The following is a 16,630-nucleotide window of genomic DNA, read 5'->3' on the forward strand; positions in this document are numbered from 1 at the left end:
GAAAAGGACGTGTCACTGCCACATTAGAGTGGCTCACGACACAATATATCTTGCAGTAATCTGCACCAAAACTTCTGTGTGGAAGCATGCATTTTACTTGCAAAATTGGCCGGTAATGGCAGCATCTTTGTTCTGTTTCTTGGTCTTTCCATCCTTTTAAAACCTCTGCTTTCATTTTAAGTGGTCTCTTTAATGGTTTGTGGGGTTTAATGTCCCAAAGCGACTCGTGTGGTCTCTTTAAGATTAGAACACTGTATCTTAGCGATACAGGAAAACTGCTTTCCATCCTCCTTAGTGTCCCTTCAAAGGAATCCGACAATAGAACACAATTCACAATAAATATTTCAATATGTATTGCCATTTGCCTACTTTGTGCCTGTGGCTAATTTTAGCTGGTTTTACTCCACAAAAGGAGCTTTGTTTAACAAAATAAATACAGTGTAAATTTCACTGGTGACTAATTAACCATATTAACAACTCCCTCTTGTGTAAACTCACTGAACATCTGAAATATGTTTCGTCAGCACTTCATTACTTCTGGGCTGCCATGAATGGCAGCTATGGCATGTGGTTTTTATGGTAAGCAACCACCTTGGCAGGAATGTTGCTTTGTGAGCTGCGTCGATTAGTGTCTGCCCAAGACTTGGACATCACTTAGGAATATACATGGTCAGCAGTAGGACGGTGTACATTGGACCTGTGTTGGCAGTCACTTTTTCAGAATTGCAGCGTTGGAACCAAGGACCATATGGCATTACCTTGGCCTGCATGCATGACAACACAACAAAAACAGGACATAACTCCACCTAACAGACAGGATTAAGATCTCCATGCAAGCCTTGTGCTCAACACATCACTAAAGGCAACAAGCACTGTTTGCCATGTCAGTCATAGCAATGGTTCTAGCAAAACTACTTTCACTGTGTAGTGTTTATGTTTTTAACAGTGCAAATTTACGCAGTTTTGTTACTCTTGCAATGATTTATGTCCATATACCATTTTTATCCCATAGCTGCAGTTGGCTATCATGACATATGGAGTACTTTGTGACCACCCAAGGGTATCGAATGTCCTGAAATCGAGATGCATGTGTATTTTGACACTACACAACCAATATGCAGTCCGCAATAAATGTTCCGTCTTGCGCTGCAAGCAAACTGCTTAAATCTTTGAAAATGCAACACATCATTAGCATGATTGTGTGAAACAATATGAAGGGATATCAGTCCATAACTTTGCAGCTTTCACAGCTGGCCTGTTTTCCCTAAGGCAGAGGAAATAATTACTTGGCAAACTTTGTTTTTGGTGCATGCTGCAACTAGTCGCAAGGGCAATGACTGGACAAAGATGGAATCACGAACGCAGCACTGTTTATTTATTGTTTTAACACTAGTCTACATGCTTGTCTACAATGATAAGCACAACAGGGCAGGTAGAAATAACATCGATCGAATAGGACGTCATGGGATGTTTTCTGAGACAAAAAAAAAAATAAAAAAATACAGGAATTAGATACAAGAACTGTCTAGAGCTAGAGCAGCTGGAAGATAAATACTGTGCAAAAATACCAGGACTTTCACAGCTTGCGCTTCTTTTAGGAGCAAAACTAGAGGCAGGACTGCGTCGGGAGATGTCGAGAGCATTTTTTCTTTACGCGGGCGGTCTACCTCCTGGCATTCCTAAGTACAGAAGTTTACTTGAAAATATACCTGGATTCCACGGTTGCATGACTAGTCCAGTAGGCCGGCAGCAAGTCGCTTGAGAGCTGTGATGAATAGCTGGCCTTCCCGGTTGAGGTTCTATTTCCCGGTTAGTCCCGGGCTGGCTACCGCACCGGAGCTTCATAATAGATTAGCTGTGCCAAGCTGCCTGCATCAATTGGACACCGAGTTCCGTGTTTGTACATCCGATAAAGGCAACGAAAATGGCAAAACAATTTCCCTGCGGATACACTAACCGACCTCTTGAAATCCAGGATAGAGAGGCAATTTCGTACAAATTACAGGCTCCAACCGGCCTTCTTATACTGGTATTTCCAGGTGATTAAAGTTTACGACTGCTACTAAATAGTGGTGTCGAAGTCGAGGACAACAATAAAAATGACAGCGAGATTCCATGTTTTTTCGCATCCCATGTGTTGCGTAACTTGCGCTGTACACCTCAGTCCGAAAGGCAGTGATTCGTATAAATTTCGAGAAATGCAAGTAAGTATATGGAATGCTGAATACACCAGTTACTTGCAACATACTGCAGGCATGTATCATCGACAAGGGCGGGCCGACACGCATTGCAGAACTAGCGTCGCAGAGTCCACAGGTCGGAGACGGTGCTATCTGTAACTAAGAGAACGCATGGGAATATCACAGCATGCCGCTTTACGAACAGCAGTACGCGAGGCCGAAGCTTAAGGAGTATTATAACAAGTGGAAAGGAACACCTGGGAACACGGCCACACACGGCCACTCGGCTACGATATTCAAACTACGATGCCAAGAAACCCGTTCGCCACCATCGCCACAGTTAAGTCCGGCTTGCGAGTGATCACGGACTCGGAGTCGGCGACACATGGCGACCATCTGTCGGTCGGACCTATCGCTATAGTGCTCTAGAATATTGGGCAGTGTGACGACCGGCGCCGGAGAGCGGGCCGCTTTTGCGATGACAAGAACCGACTCCCGCGAGAGGGCGCGACGTGCAACAGGGGTGCCACGTTCGCCGCTCGGCGCGTAGCGGCCGCGGGATAGCGGGGGTATAGAGGAGGGGTGCGGTTCTCTTTGGAGCGATTTTCAGACGCTACGCAATTAGTGCGATAATTAATAAATAGGCGACTCATTCCAGGTGCTTAAACTGATCCCTGCCATTCTTTTACGTCTATCTGGAGACATCGTGCACGCTTGGGTAGTCCTTCGAAGCAGCGCGCGATGTTTGAATCGCTATCTGAAACTCTCAACATTTCTTCCTGCGGACAGTTACAAATCGTCCAGATGAGCAGTTTGTACTTAATGTTTGCAACGAAGCGTGGTGTTTTGCATTCGTGTTTCCCGTCAGGGAATAAAGGCTACTGCCCAGGAGCGCTATTAACGCGCGGAGAAAAACAGTGTACATGCGAATCAAAGCTTGTGCTTCGTAAGGCCTCCTTAGGAAAACTTATTTTTTACAAACCTTATTTACGAACACCTGCTTACATTTTGCAGCTTGCGCTTATTAATACATAACGGCGTTTATCTTAAATCGTGAGTAATCTGTAATATATCTCTTTAATCGGTGTTCTTTATGTGCCCTAATCACCGCTTATATAAATTACAAATACAGTGTGCGAGCAAAACACATTTATTCCCTACCGTACTAATTTAAAGCACTGTGGTATTTACCGGCAAAAAAAAAAAAAAAAAAAAAAACAGTAAACAAGGTATACGCGACTCAAGCATTTATTCTTTGTTCGTGATTAACATATACGTATATCACGGACATTTGTTTGCGTGCCACTAACCAATGGGTGAACCAGTTGTTTAGATGAAAAAAAAAAGCAAAAAGTCAAGTACAGCAACGGCATTAGTTCAAATAAAATGTGAAAAATTAAACCTGTCACTTACGTAATACGTTCATATATATAGTGGGCACTTGAGTGCGGACGCTTTACTGGCATCAAATTGTACAGAGCAAACAGACAAAAATAAAAGCCCTGATAATTGTGCGTCGAATTGGCAGGTATGATGCAGTTCTTGGCGCGCACCGAGAGAAAGAGGAAAAATGCGAAAAAGATGACGAGCACCTAATAAGCAAGCAATTAATCTAATGCCGAAATCGAATGCGGACATAATACGTGTTTATTCTTTGAGTGTGTGGTGGGGGGGGGGGGGGGGGGGGAATATGAGTAATCGACTGGATATACTTGCAACTACTGCTTAGCGGACTATATGTTATCGGGCTGCTTGCCGCGGGTGCTCTTTGCAGTACTAACCAGACTATAATTGTAAACAAGGTTGATATTACACGTGAAATACTTCCAAGGGAATTTAATTATTTTCCCTTTGGGAACCCTTGCCGTGATTCGCTTACTTCGCAAAGAGCGAAGCCGCAAAAACACATTAAATTTCATTGCTTCAAGTGGGAGCTTTTCTGGTGCTCCAAGTAGGTAAACTTTTTGAACCTTCACGTTTTACAGGAAGTTTGCAAAATCTGAAGTGCAAAGCAGTCGAAAAGGACGGTGCATCCGAGCCAAATTTTTGAGTAAATTGCGACCTAGCTTCGAACCTATAGCGCCATTTTTGTTCGTGGTGAGAAACCGTGCCGGCCTCACAACCTCTCTTTCGCAGAAGGATGATCTAGCGGAAGCGAATAAGCGTATACCCTATAGCCTCTGCGTCCTCTATTTCCCGTCTTTATTTCTTTTTCAAAGCTATTCATTTTTTTTTTAATTTTGTATGTACATAAAACAGGACTAGAGCGATCTTCTGGAGGTAATGACTTGCATATTACCGGTGGCTTGCGTACCCTAGAATGGAAACTTTTTCTTTTTCTCTACCTCCATGCGGGGTAGTCCACATTTAATTCATTCCAACTGAATGCCGACTTCAATTGTGGCTTCAGTGACGTACTGTAGTCGGCATAGTTGGCGTGGGAAACAACGGAATGTACTATTTTGGACTGTTTTGATAATGGCGTTACTGTGACCAGTTTTAGTCAGAGCTCGAACGCACGTGTTGTATATTTCACTTCTTCATACATCCTGCCTCCACACTGCCCTCTTTTCAAAACGACTACATTTCTGGACGTGAATTGGGTGATTTAGGAATGCTAAAGCAAGCTGTACGGCGAGTGATGCGTGCTGTGCGAGTCGTACGCCGGCCCTCTCCAATCTGTTTTCTTCGGAGCCAACTCCTGTCATGTTACTTCCCCGAGATCTTGCCGACGGCCAAAATGGAAAATAAATTAGGTGATTGCTAACAGTACTGAGCACCGTTAACCGGCATATTTGTAAAATCTTGTCGCGAACAGCTCGAGACGACGCACAAGCAAACAAGAACGTACATGGTTTAAAAATAAAACAGCGCAAAACACACAGACGAAAGAATAGAAACAGACACCTCAAGCGCTGTCTCTCAACTGATTTTTTAATCATCGGAAACACTATATATAGGGGAACACAACAAATACATAGAAGAGCACGTGTAGCTACGTGTTGTCCAGATACGCCACTTCACTATCGCGCAGTAACAGCGAAGGTTTGCTGACGCACAACCTGGTTCTTTTTGTCATCTCAAAGGCTTCAATAATTTCACGTGTCAGCTGCACCGGGTGTTTGCACAAAATGTCGCTATAATGGAATAAAGGTGAACATGATTGGCATTCATGGCAATGGTCTGTTAAGTTCGAGGAACGGGCAGATACCAGGGAGCGGTTATGTTCACAAAGACGTGTGTTTATGCAACGTCCCGTTTGGCCAACATACACTTGACCACAGGCAAAGGGAATTTTATAGACCACCCCCTGACAACAAGGAACAAACTCTCGGTCATGTTTTATCCTGCACACCTGTTTTGGATTTAAAGCGTTACTGGTCTTCCTATCAACAATGGAACAAATCTTTCCAAGCTTATTTGGGGCCGAAAAAACCACTCGAACACCGGACCTGCGGGCCACATTCTTAAGGTTATGCGACAAACGGTGTATATAGGGAATAACCGCTGTCTTCTGCTTATCACAATCTTTCTGAGTAGACGGCAAGGTCTTGAGCCTTTTGATTAATTTATTGCATCCAAGAGTGATCACCTCATCCGGATAACCTGCCTCTCTAAGCCTCCGTACTTGATCATGGAAGCTCTAAAAGAACTAAAAGAACCAGGTTGTGCGTCAGCAAACCTTCGCTGTTACTGCGCGATAGTGAAGTGGCGTATCTGGACAACACGTAGCTACACGTGCTCTTCTATGTATTTGTTGTGTTCCTCTATATATAGTGTTTCCGATGATTAAAAAATCAGTTGAGAGACAGCGCTTGTGGTGTCTGTTTCTATTCTTTCGTCTGTGTGTTTTGCGCTGTTTTATTTTTAAACCATGTATCACCAACTCGCCCGCTTTGCCATTCTGAAGAACGTACAGTCCGCGCGGTATCCGCCCCGCCGCACAGCGCGCATACGCGGGCGCTCGGACGGCTGACACACCAGTTGCTGGTGGCGCCCTCTGCGCTGCGGCGCCTCCGTCATCGCAAAAGCGGCCCCTCGCACTCATGCATTTCGCGGCGCGGTCGACACACTCCAATCTTCTAGAGCACTATACTATCGCTAGCAGTGTTGCCACCTCTGGTGGCCAGCATTCCGCCAAAAGGACCCAAAAATCCGCTAAAAACCCGCTAAATATTTTCGAAAAACCACCAAAATAACCGCTAATATGTACTGCGGTGCTGGATGTAAAAATACTTGCACTGGACCTCCTGCATGGCTTACAAATGGAAGGAAATGTAATGATTCGGTGCCACAGCCTTCAGCAGAACACGCTAAGCAAAAGCGAAACCAGAATACGCAGCGTCGTCGGAAGTAGCGTCTGCTTGTGCGTGCATTACAAGCAGCCCCGAGCCGAAGAGCTGGCAAATTGTAAATGTGGCTAATAAAGAAAAAAGGTTTTTTTCGAGCGTATATTTGGACTAATTGTAGCGCATATAGTTCCCGGCCAGCGTCCAATGCAGCTCACTACACAGTACTGTTCATGCCTTTCAGCGAGCGTTCTTTCCTCAATTTTTTTTCTCATATGCAAGAGAAACTAAATAGGCCGGCAATTGTACCGTTTTTAAGCGTAGTGCGCAGTGAATTGCTAGAAGGGAGATGTGCATTTTTTCACCGGTTTATTATGAACATCTTGAAATATAAATGAGGATTACACCAGACGGGTACGTATATCATATCACACTGCTCGTAATTACAAACAGAACATGAGGGTGTGTCCAGAGAACATTAGCCAAAAGCAACGCTATGCAAGCCTTGAAGCAGAGTCAAAACCAGTCAAAACACAAACGAATCGGTATCATCATCGGAATCCTCGTCATCCACCTGGAGAACTGGCTGACACACAGCACTTCCTGATGTAGACGGCTCGCTCAGTCCGCTGTAAGTGGTATCAGTCCCAATGAGTCGGGTAACCCTTTCTGGCAGCTGATAATCAAAACATCCTTTGTTCTTCCTCTTCAGCCCCGCTCTGATCACCATAATGGCGTTCACAGTAGCTGGCGCGAGCCTGTTTCGTAGTTTTGTTTTCAGCAAGCTCAATTGGCTGAATGATCTTTCCACTTCCGCGTTGGAGTAGGGTAGCACCAGCATTGATATAGCGAAGTCCGCTAATTGACTGAACGGGTTTTCGCCAGAAGAGTCTCTATAATTTTTTACTTCACACCAGAAGTTCTCAGTCGATGATGTATTCGTCCAAGGGACAGTTGTGATGCTCTTCCATTGGCTTTCGGCCGCATCTATCTTGGCTGGCGGTACACCTACTGCTTCCATGAGTGGTACTAGTGAAGGCTTCAACACAGACAAGGCTTTCTCAACCGCCAACTGTCCCACGTTTTTTAACGTTTCAATGTTCTTAGGAAGCCTCTGGCGTATCTGCTCGATGAGAGAAACCAGGAATTTGATGCATCGCTTTCGCAATATGTCTTCATCTTCGGAATTAAACCCCGCTTCCTTCATTTCCTGCATGTGTTTTTCAAACAAATAGCCCAAGTACGGCTTTGGATCAAGATGGTCCTCTACTTTGGTCGTGATTATGTCGATGTTTACAGTTGGAAGCACCACTTTTTTGATGAGGGCAGACAGAAGTCGTACGAGGTCGTCCAGAAGCTTTGTCTGGTCTGCATTCTTAGCTTCAAAGGACTTGTTCACTCTTTGGATATGCTGAAGTATTGGCTTCAGGAAGAGCAAATAAGCTTTGTTGGCGTTGTCAGAGTACATAGAGTGCAGCACTTCCGCGTTGTAGCATTTTTCCGTCAGCCTAACAGTTTGGAAGTGCACCTTCAGCTCATCCCATTGGTCCAACACTCGCTCCACTGCTGTCGCGATCGAAAGCCATCTGGTCGAACAAGCTTGCACGATCTTTAAAGGCGCTTCCCCGCTATTTAGCAGGCCGTAAAGTTTCTTGTAAGCTTGCTGCCGGGACGAAGACCTAGCAAACCAATTGTAAGTCTCACTAACAAGGTAGTCTAAGCTTCTTGGGAGCCCTTCTGCCACGGCGGCTGATGTCGCCAGTTGAAGCGAATGGCAGACGCAGCGAATCAAAACTAGGTGTGGCACATCAGCTTTCAGCAGCTGATGAACGCCGTTGTTCACACCTGTCATCACACTTGCATTGTCTGTTCCGATTCCAACCAAATTTTCTAGTTTCATATTGTGGTCCTTCAGAGCACATTTTATGGCCTCAACAATGCCGCGCGCATCGCATGTTTCTAGCACGCAAAGGGACAGAAACGTTGTCACTATTGATGACGTTTCTTCACTGTGGTAAATCACACAAACTGACAAATACTTTGTCACCGAAATATCGGTTGATTCATCAACAATGATGCTGTACTTGCTGTTGCCAATATCACATGCAAGGTCTTCTTTAAAGTGGGGGTAGAGAACATTTTTGAGCACTCCCAGACGGCCATAGACGTCCGACGGTCGACCGACGGACGTCCATTCTCGGACCTTCGGACATCCGACGGAAGTTCGGTTATGTTCGATATACGTACAGCGGACGTCCGTCGGACTATCGTTCGTGGATCCGGATCGCGTCCCACGGACGTCCGACGGGCAGCCGGACATTCGGACGTTTCCCGGAACATGCTTGCAGGGCCCGCTATTCGTGTAAAAACTTGCCAATAACATTCGTGTAAAGCTCAGCAAGCATGTGCCATGGAAATTTCAGTCACATACTAGTGCTCAATGCCTTTGTCGTGAGAGTAAAGCAGACAATAGAATATGCAACAGGTTCAAGTTTCCTGTTGTCTGCTTTACTTTCACACACAAAGCACTGAACAGTAGTGTGCAATTAAAACTTCCATCAAAGAGGCACATATGCTAGCTGAGCTTTACACAAATGCACCATTCCTGAAAACATGCTAAGTGCATAGGCATACCAGCATGCGAGGTTGTAAAAAAAGCATTTTTTTTTGCCTTTATTGCAAAAACTGCATGCATAAATAGTCTACACTAAAAAAATATCGATGTTAAGGAATGGCATGGTAAAATGCAGGCCAACTGGAGTATTAAGAATCTACTTGAATAATTTTTTTTAATTATCCTTGGCCGTGACAGCTCTTCCCTTGGGGAGGTGGTGGAGGAAAAGGTATTTATTGAAACCTAATATTTCGGAATTAGCGAGATGATCGAGTTCTCTGTGGGCGGCCTCCGCAGGCTGGGATTCCAGGAGCAGTTACTATCCTGTGCATTTGCTCGATCAGCTGTTGCTAGTCTTTCAGGCCTAAGATGGAAAGAGCAGGCTGGGCTCCTCCTGCAATAGAAGGGAAAATGAAATTCAAGTTATCTGTGCTGAACATTGATTACACATCTCCAAGGGCAACTGCCAGTTTCTCTCAATTGCTTTTTCCAGATGGCACTGTACGCATGCATCTCCATTCATAACTGTCACATACTATATAGAAAGGTCATATAACTGCAGCAAAACCCATGCAGAATAACAAAAGATACAAACGTAGTTTGACCAGAACCTGGCATTCAGTATTTTAATGTTTTTATGTCGTCTCTTTGAACATGCCACTCTGAACAAACATGGCATGTTATGCTTGCTGCTATGCGCCCTCAGCAATGCCCAAGACATGGAGTGCACATGCAGAGAAACTAAGCATAAAGGATGCTGTATATGAACATAAAGCACAGCCAGAGCATTGCAGTATTACACAGGTACGCATTGGCGGCAGAAACCTGCATTTTGAGCGGTTTAACAGGCAGATTTCTAAAGTCATTGTTCCTGCTCTGAAAAGAAGTGATCAATAATAACATCATTTAAAATTGTTACCTTTTTGTTCTGTAAACTGCACATTTCGCTGGTTTCCATGTACACTCTACTGAAGACATTCCCTGGGCGTGTCGGGGGTATATTGACATCAACATCTAGGCTACAAGCGTCTAGAAAGCGTCTCCTTAGAGCAGCTGCGACGAAGTAACTTATCTGATAACATGCAAGCTGCTGCAGCAGAATAAAGATAGACATTTGACATGTGGCTAAAGCCCAATGTGGAAGCATAGCCCGCCGCAGTGATTGTGCAGTGTTCATGCTTCTACAAGAGTTAAAAGTTATTTGTTTACCCACAGCGTTATATGTGACATTACAATAGCAAGGCTTATAGTTACACAAAACAAAAAGCTGACAACCACAAGCACCTGATGTATTACCGGCAGCATGCAGCATGGATGTTAGTTACTGAAATATGGTTGCATAATTCTGGCAACCAGCTGTGCATGTATGTCATGGATTTTTCAACTACGCACAACAAATTACAAAAAAAAATAATGGTATTTATAAATGCAGCCAGCTGTTCACAAGAAACACTGTAGCTTTTTTATGGGGAAGGTAGTGGGCGCCAAAGAAAGTGCCCATGTAAAGGCGCCTAATTTGCCCCTATGTAATATCGGGGACAAGTGTGTGGACTACACAAACTGCAATCAAAGCACATAACTTTCACATCAACCAGGAAACTCGGACCATACTTGTCGATGTGAAAGTTGAACGTTAGTTCTTTCATGTGTGCAAGAGAAATAAGGTCACAATTCGTTTACATCGCGATTCTAGTCCAAAATCTACAGACATACTGTACAGACTTTTGCCCCCGCAGTATAAGCCACCACTTGGGTAAGAGATTAGTAAAAAAAGTGTATAAAAGACATTAGTGCTGTTGGACAGCCATAGCTATAAAAATGGTATTGACATTGGAGTACTACCTTAAGGCGGGGCCTAGGGCATTACAAAAGCAAGAGTTAGTGTCTGCTGATCCTCATTTGAACAAACAAAAAGAGGGGGAGGGGGAAGAAATCTACCTCAATTACATGTTTTGAGTGACACCAAGCCGCAGTTAGTATTAAAGATATCACACAGTTTTGTGGAAGATTTGGGAGCGCTTTGCAGCTTTCTTACAGGATTGGACAAAAGAGCTCACCATCTTCAGAAAGGCACGTTATATAGAAATGAAAATAGTGAATTTACTGCATCTGGCCACAACAACTTGCACACGGAGAGGAAGATGAACTGAAAATTTTATACATGAATGTACGTATTTACAACAGGTGAAACAATGACCATGATCTATGCCGAAGAGTAAAGAGATCAAAATCTAGCTCAGAACGAGTTCTCCAGGCCGCGGGGCCGTTTCATTAACTTCGGGACTCCGCCCACATTTCTTCTCCCCGATGAAAACGAACTCACACATGACTGGCTAACAAACATTTTGGCATGTCTTTCCACTTTCATAAGTTCTTCACCCTCTCCCTAATACAAGCAATGCAAAAAGGGACAACAAATTCGTTTCACAACAAACGGAATTTAGAGAATGGACCTCGAAATGATTGGCTCACTAGGTCACATGCCAAACTCTCTCCCCTAGGAAAAAAAAAAGAAAATAAATAATTAGAACCCATCAAAACGGTGTCCCACGTGCGCAACCATTGCCCAAAGCTTGCATCCTTGGCAGCTCCTTTTACAGGGCAATTATTGCAATTATTGGCGTCCGAGTCAGCACCATTGCGGACCACAACAGAAGAGCCAACCCACATCATACCGTCCCTGTTACACACTTGCCCTTTTTCAACGCCGCTGTCTCCCACCATTGTTGACATCCAGGGTTGGAATCCTCAACGAGACCCCACTCAGTGCGCCTGCACTGAATAATTGTCACTTTTATGGGCTCCCCAACAAGGAAGAGGGCCTTACACCCTTCAACCTGACAGTGTTTTTTCTTTGAACGATAAGCAGTTCTTCCAAAAGAGGTGCTCGTTTCAAAGCAGTGCTGCCTCCGGGTGATGGGTCCAGTCAGCGTACTAAGGATCCCTTAGTACGCTTAGTACTAAGGACCCCTTAGTTGTATACTGTTCGTAAAGCTCCTTAAATAAAAATGAGCCCCCTACATGACACAGCAACGAGAACAAACTGCCTGTCCCCGCGTCTTCGAGTGCGACAGCAAAGTCCTCGGAAGAGGGGACTTCTTTCCCTCTCTGCCTACATTTCCGTTAAGCACTGTAGCTGCTGTAGCTGCGTCTCTGTGCGCGTCTCTCTGCCTCCTGTCCGAGGGCAAGTGGGAGACGGCCGCAGCTGGGCATTGAACAGGTGACCCAAAAAGAGCAGACTAATAATGGTGCCTAGCATACCCACCGATCCCTTACAGAAATCATTAAAGAAATGAAAGCAACACATCAGATAACGCTACAATGTTTCTAAGTGCAAAGTCGACAACTCCAAGTCATATAAATATATCTACATCTCAGCACATTAACTAGACAGAAACAGTGCAGAGTAAACTAATAATTCAGTGTCTAGCAACACTATTAAAAGGGGATAAAGGCCACGGGGGGCTACGATTATTAGTACCGTTTTGCCTTTAAACTACAATAACATACTTGTTGCAAGCTTAAAATCAAAGATTCACACCTGTCCCACCCACAGCAATGGAACACACATCTGACTCAAGTCTGCAGAGAAAGAGCAAGCTAGACTATTACAGACGCACCCTTGGTTGTTATTCTGGCATTTCTGAGGGTAAAGAATCTGACTTGTCAGTAGCATGTATATGAATAAGAATCCTATGACAGTAAATGCATCAGATTTTCTGGAGTGGCTTTTCTTTGCTGACCACATATGAGGTGAGCTATAATTTATCCAACTTGGCCTAGGTTTATTCTATGAATAACAAAGCTATAGCAGGTACACAGTCGTCCACTCAGGCTGAACATGCGAGTGCGTGGCGTGCACTTTTTGAGATGCCACTGCATCCATCGCAGCCGCACACCGTAGCGAAGAGGCAGACAGCGTGAAGTACCAGCCTCTAGTCCCTCTACCACCACTGGGGTCCCAAACTAGGGACCCCTTGTTTTTGTCAGGACAGGCCCCCCCAGGGTCAGCTAGTAACCTCCTGTATTTGTATCTGATGGCAATGTTTTCCACCACCACCCACAATACGCAGCTGCGCATCATAGCAGATGTGAAGCAACAGCTCCTGGTCCTTCTATGCATAAGCCACTTTGCCTTGATGCATGCCTGCGTACCATAGTAAAGAGGCAGACAACATGATGCAGCAGCTCATGGTACCTTTACACATGAGCCCCCCATTGTACTTCGATACGCACCATAGCAAATATACACACTACGCCACACAGCTGCTCCTGGTCCCTCTATGCATAAGCCATTTTGCCTCAATACGCACCTGCGTACCTGAGCGAAGAGGCAGACATGAAGCTGCAGCTCCTGGGCCCTCCATGCACAAGCCACTTAGCATCAATGCACGGCTGTGCACTGTAGTAAAGAGGCGAAGGACGTTAAGCAGCAGCTCCTGGTCCCTCTACACATCAGCCATTTTGCCTCAATGCGCATCTGCACACCGTAACAAACAGCCAGATCTGACAAAGAAGCTCCTGGTTTATCTACACATAAACCACTTTGCCTCAATGCACGTCTGCACACCGGAGCAAAGAGGCAGATGACGTGAAGCTGGAGTGGCTGGTCCCTCTACGCACAAGCCACTTAGCCTTGATGCATGGCTGTGACGGATGCATTGCTATTTTGCAAACTGCATGCCACACATTCCCATTCAAGCTAAGAGTGGACGACTGCGTCCAATGACAAAAAGTAACATGGTGGACAATGTAAAAAGAATTTGCTGCATTAAGTTTGTTGAAACCAGTTCTACATCCTACATGTAAACAAGCTAAAACCTTAATGTCGAAGGGATGTCCTATGTGTTTAAAATCATCACGCTCAAACAACTTCAACACTGACAATCATGATTCAATATTAATAATATAGATAATGATACAATACTCACTTTTAGCCATACCAAAGAAATGAGAATGCAAAGGGATGTTGCTGTTTTTCCCCCGTGGATGACAGTTTTCCATGTTCAAAGTGCTGCTTCCTGTTGGCCTACGAAATCGGCTACAGCAAATGGCATCTGAAAAATTTTTGGAAGCCTCATGCTAGTCTTCAACGAGAAAAGCATTGCCATACAGAAGCAGAACACAAATACTTTTACAATACACTAAAAGCACCAACTGCGGTGCTGTTTTTAGGATGACTAGGTAGAGGTTTTGCTGTAGCAAGCCAAATGTTAGCCTTCAATAAGGAAAGCATTCCCATACAGAAACAGAACACAAAATCTTTTACAACACATTAAAAGCATCAATTGCACAAATGCTTGTAAGATGACCAGGTACAGGTTTCTGCTATAGCCCACATCATGTGACCAGCGGTTATCAGAAGCCTTGTATGTGAGCATGATGCCCTAGATTAAATTTATGGCTATCACTGTATTAACAAGCATGGGTTTAAAGCTACTTTAATATGATAATCTAAGAACATGGTAAGAGCTTTCAGTGCGAGACATAAGCTCAGTATCATGCACTATAAGGTGCTGCATGGCTCTAGTGTAGCTTTGGCATTATCTCGCTGTCAATAATAGTGAAGTTCTGAGGAGCCTTTGAATATCTGTAAGGACAAAGCAACAACAATTTTGTTTTCATCTCACTTTTGCTCAACTCGTGTTTTTTTTTGTTTTTTTTTTTTTTTTTTTTTTTTTTTTGAGCCCGCGGCTTGCATGGCCTCCCAGTACGCCTGTTTTGCATAAAAGAAGGCGTTGCAGGCACCAGAGCTCACAGCCCAAGTGTATCGCGGCGGCGGTATGTCAAATTCGTGCCAGAACAGCGCAGAACAACGGGTCAAGGAAAAGACAAGTGCTGACTTTTCTTTTTTCTCTCATCTCCTTGTCCGGTTGTTCTGCGCGGTTCGGTCCCACATGCATAACCAACATGCGCAAGGTGCTGTCCTGGTTTGTCAAAGCTGAAGGAGAGTACTAAACCTTTAGTTATTTAGTAGCTACAGCCGTTCCTTCTAGAAACTTTAGTTGCCGTAAAGCTCGAGAGAGAAAGATCAGCGGCTATCCATTAAAAAAAAAAAAAAAAAAAAAAAGCTCGCGACGTTTTCACAAGTGTAGGCATGTCGCACGATAGGCTCGAGGAGTGCAAAAGTTTTCTCGTATAGTTTTTACAACTCAGCACGTTGCGCATGGTTAACAAAATAACTCCTTTAAAGCTCGGGCAGGCACTCCTTTATCAGAGACAGAGAAGTTGCGCTGCTTACTGGCGCAGCGTCCAGTAATGCCGAGAAAGATGGCCCTCAGACTTGAGGCTGCACTTTAGTTAGTCGGCGCGGAGCCATCCTGTCAGTCTCGCCTAAAACACTCGACCGTTCGGCTGCAGTACAGAGCTGTTTCCTGACCCAAAAGCTCAGCACCATCGGTGCATCGAAAAGTTCAACTAAAGAAACAAAAGTTCGGTGAAATACTTACTTTGGAATCAGCGGGTGAACAAAGTGTGCCAGCCGCACCAAGCCACAGCAAAAAGAATGCTAGCAGTGCATTACAGCCATAGGTATTTGTAACTGCGCAGAAAATGCAGAACACGGAAACGTGAAGCCATCTTCCATGACTAAATCAACTTGTCAGGTGGATTAGATTGGCTCATTTCAGATTTTTTTGAAGATAGGTTCGGTTTCGTTCTTCTTGAGCTTGCTGCTTGCTGCGTCTATTCCATGTCTATTCAGCCACTGATTAAAATTTCACCGAAGCATCATGATAGAAACATGTTTAATGGTCATTTAACTTCTAATCAAAAATTTTTGATGGAAGAATTCAACGATGAAACATGCGGAAAATAAAAAAAAAAGCTGTTTAAGGAAACGCTTTCTATCGCATCGATTCGCTCTGGCATCATATAATGCAGACTTGACGGCATTACTGATTTATACGCAGTTCAGACGAGCACGACGACTACAAACTATATCATAGCTGTGTAAAAGCAAATCCAGTGGCGGACGTTGGGCGGCTGTCCGCTGGGCGAACGGATTCGACCATCCGCTTTCGTACGTACGCCGGAATTCCGGCGGACGTCCGAAATCGGCCGCCGAGTTGCGGCCGAGTTCGGTTGTCCGTCGGACGTCAGTGGCCGTCTGGGCTGCAGCACATTTAGTTCTCTTCATTCGGTAGCCTTGGGCAGCCGCACTGTCTGGGAATGATTGCTTGATGAATTCTGCGAGATGGTCAGCAGTGATGATGCTGCAATGTTCAGCTATGAACAACGCCGCCTTGCCTTCTGCTGTGCTCGCTGCATCGCTTTCAGCTATTTTGGAGAAAGTAATCTGCTTTTGAGACGGGCCAAATATTTTAGCAGCATTCTGGTGCTTTTTTGTGTCCTTGTGCGCCTTCAAATCGTTGTATTTGCATCCAAGTTGGCAACGGCAGAACTTACATTCGGCAACCTTCAGTCCATCGGATATGTCACCTTGCAGAGAAGCCAGCTGCGTAGGTCGGGGTCTTTAAGCCATTCGTCTCTAAACTTTTGAGCATACTTCACTTTCGGCGTTTTTGGCATGATGTCCCTTGCACGTG

At 44.7% G+C, this 16,630-nt stretch overlaps 1 protein-coding gene across 1 annotated transcript; it reads right to left on the reverse strand.

The window, feature by feature from the left end:
* Positions 1 to 6,826: 6,826 nt before the first annotated feature.
* Positions 6,827 to 15,663, reverse strand: LOC146180416 (uncharacterized). The gene is made up of 3 exons (XM_084576016.1): positions 15,533 to 15,663; positions 14,015 to 14,140; positions 6,827 to 9,477 (listed from the first exon to the last, which is right to left on the reverse strand). The coding sequence occupies exon 3, from the start codon at positions 8,850 to 8,852 to the stop codon at positions 6,996 to 6,998; it is 1,857 nt and encodes a 618-aa protein (XP_084432142.1). The 5' UTR covers positions 8,853 to 9,477; positions 14,015 to 14,140; positions 15,533 to 15,663; the 3' UTR covers positions 6,827 to 6,995.
* Positions 15,664 to 16,630: the final 967 nt, after the last annotated feature.

This window comes from Amblyomma maculatum, chromosome 8, assembly GCF_055883805.1.
Source record: "Amblyomma maculatum isolate TAMU_Amacu chromosome 8, ASM5588380v1, whole genome shotgun sequence".
Classification (NCBI taxonomy): domain Eukaryota; kingdom Metazoa; phylum Arthropoda; class Arachnida; order Ixodida; family Ixodidae; genus Amblyomma; species Amblyomma maculatum.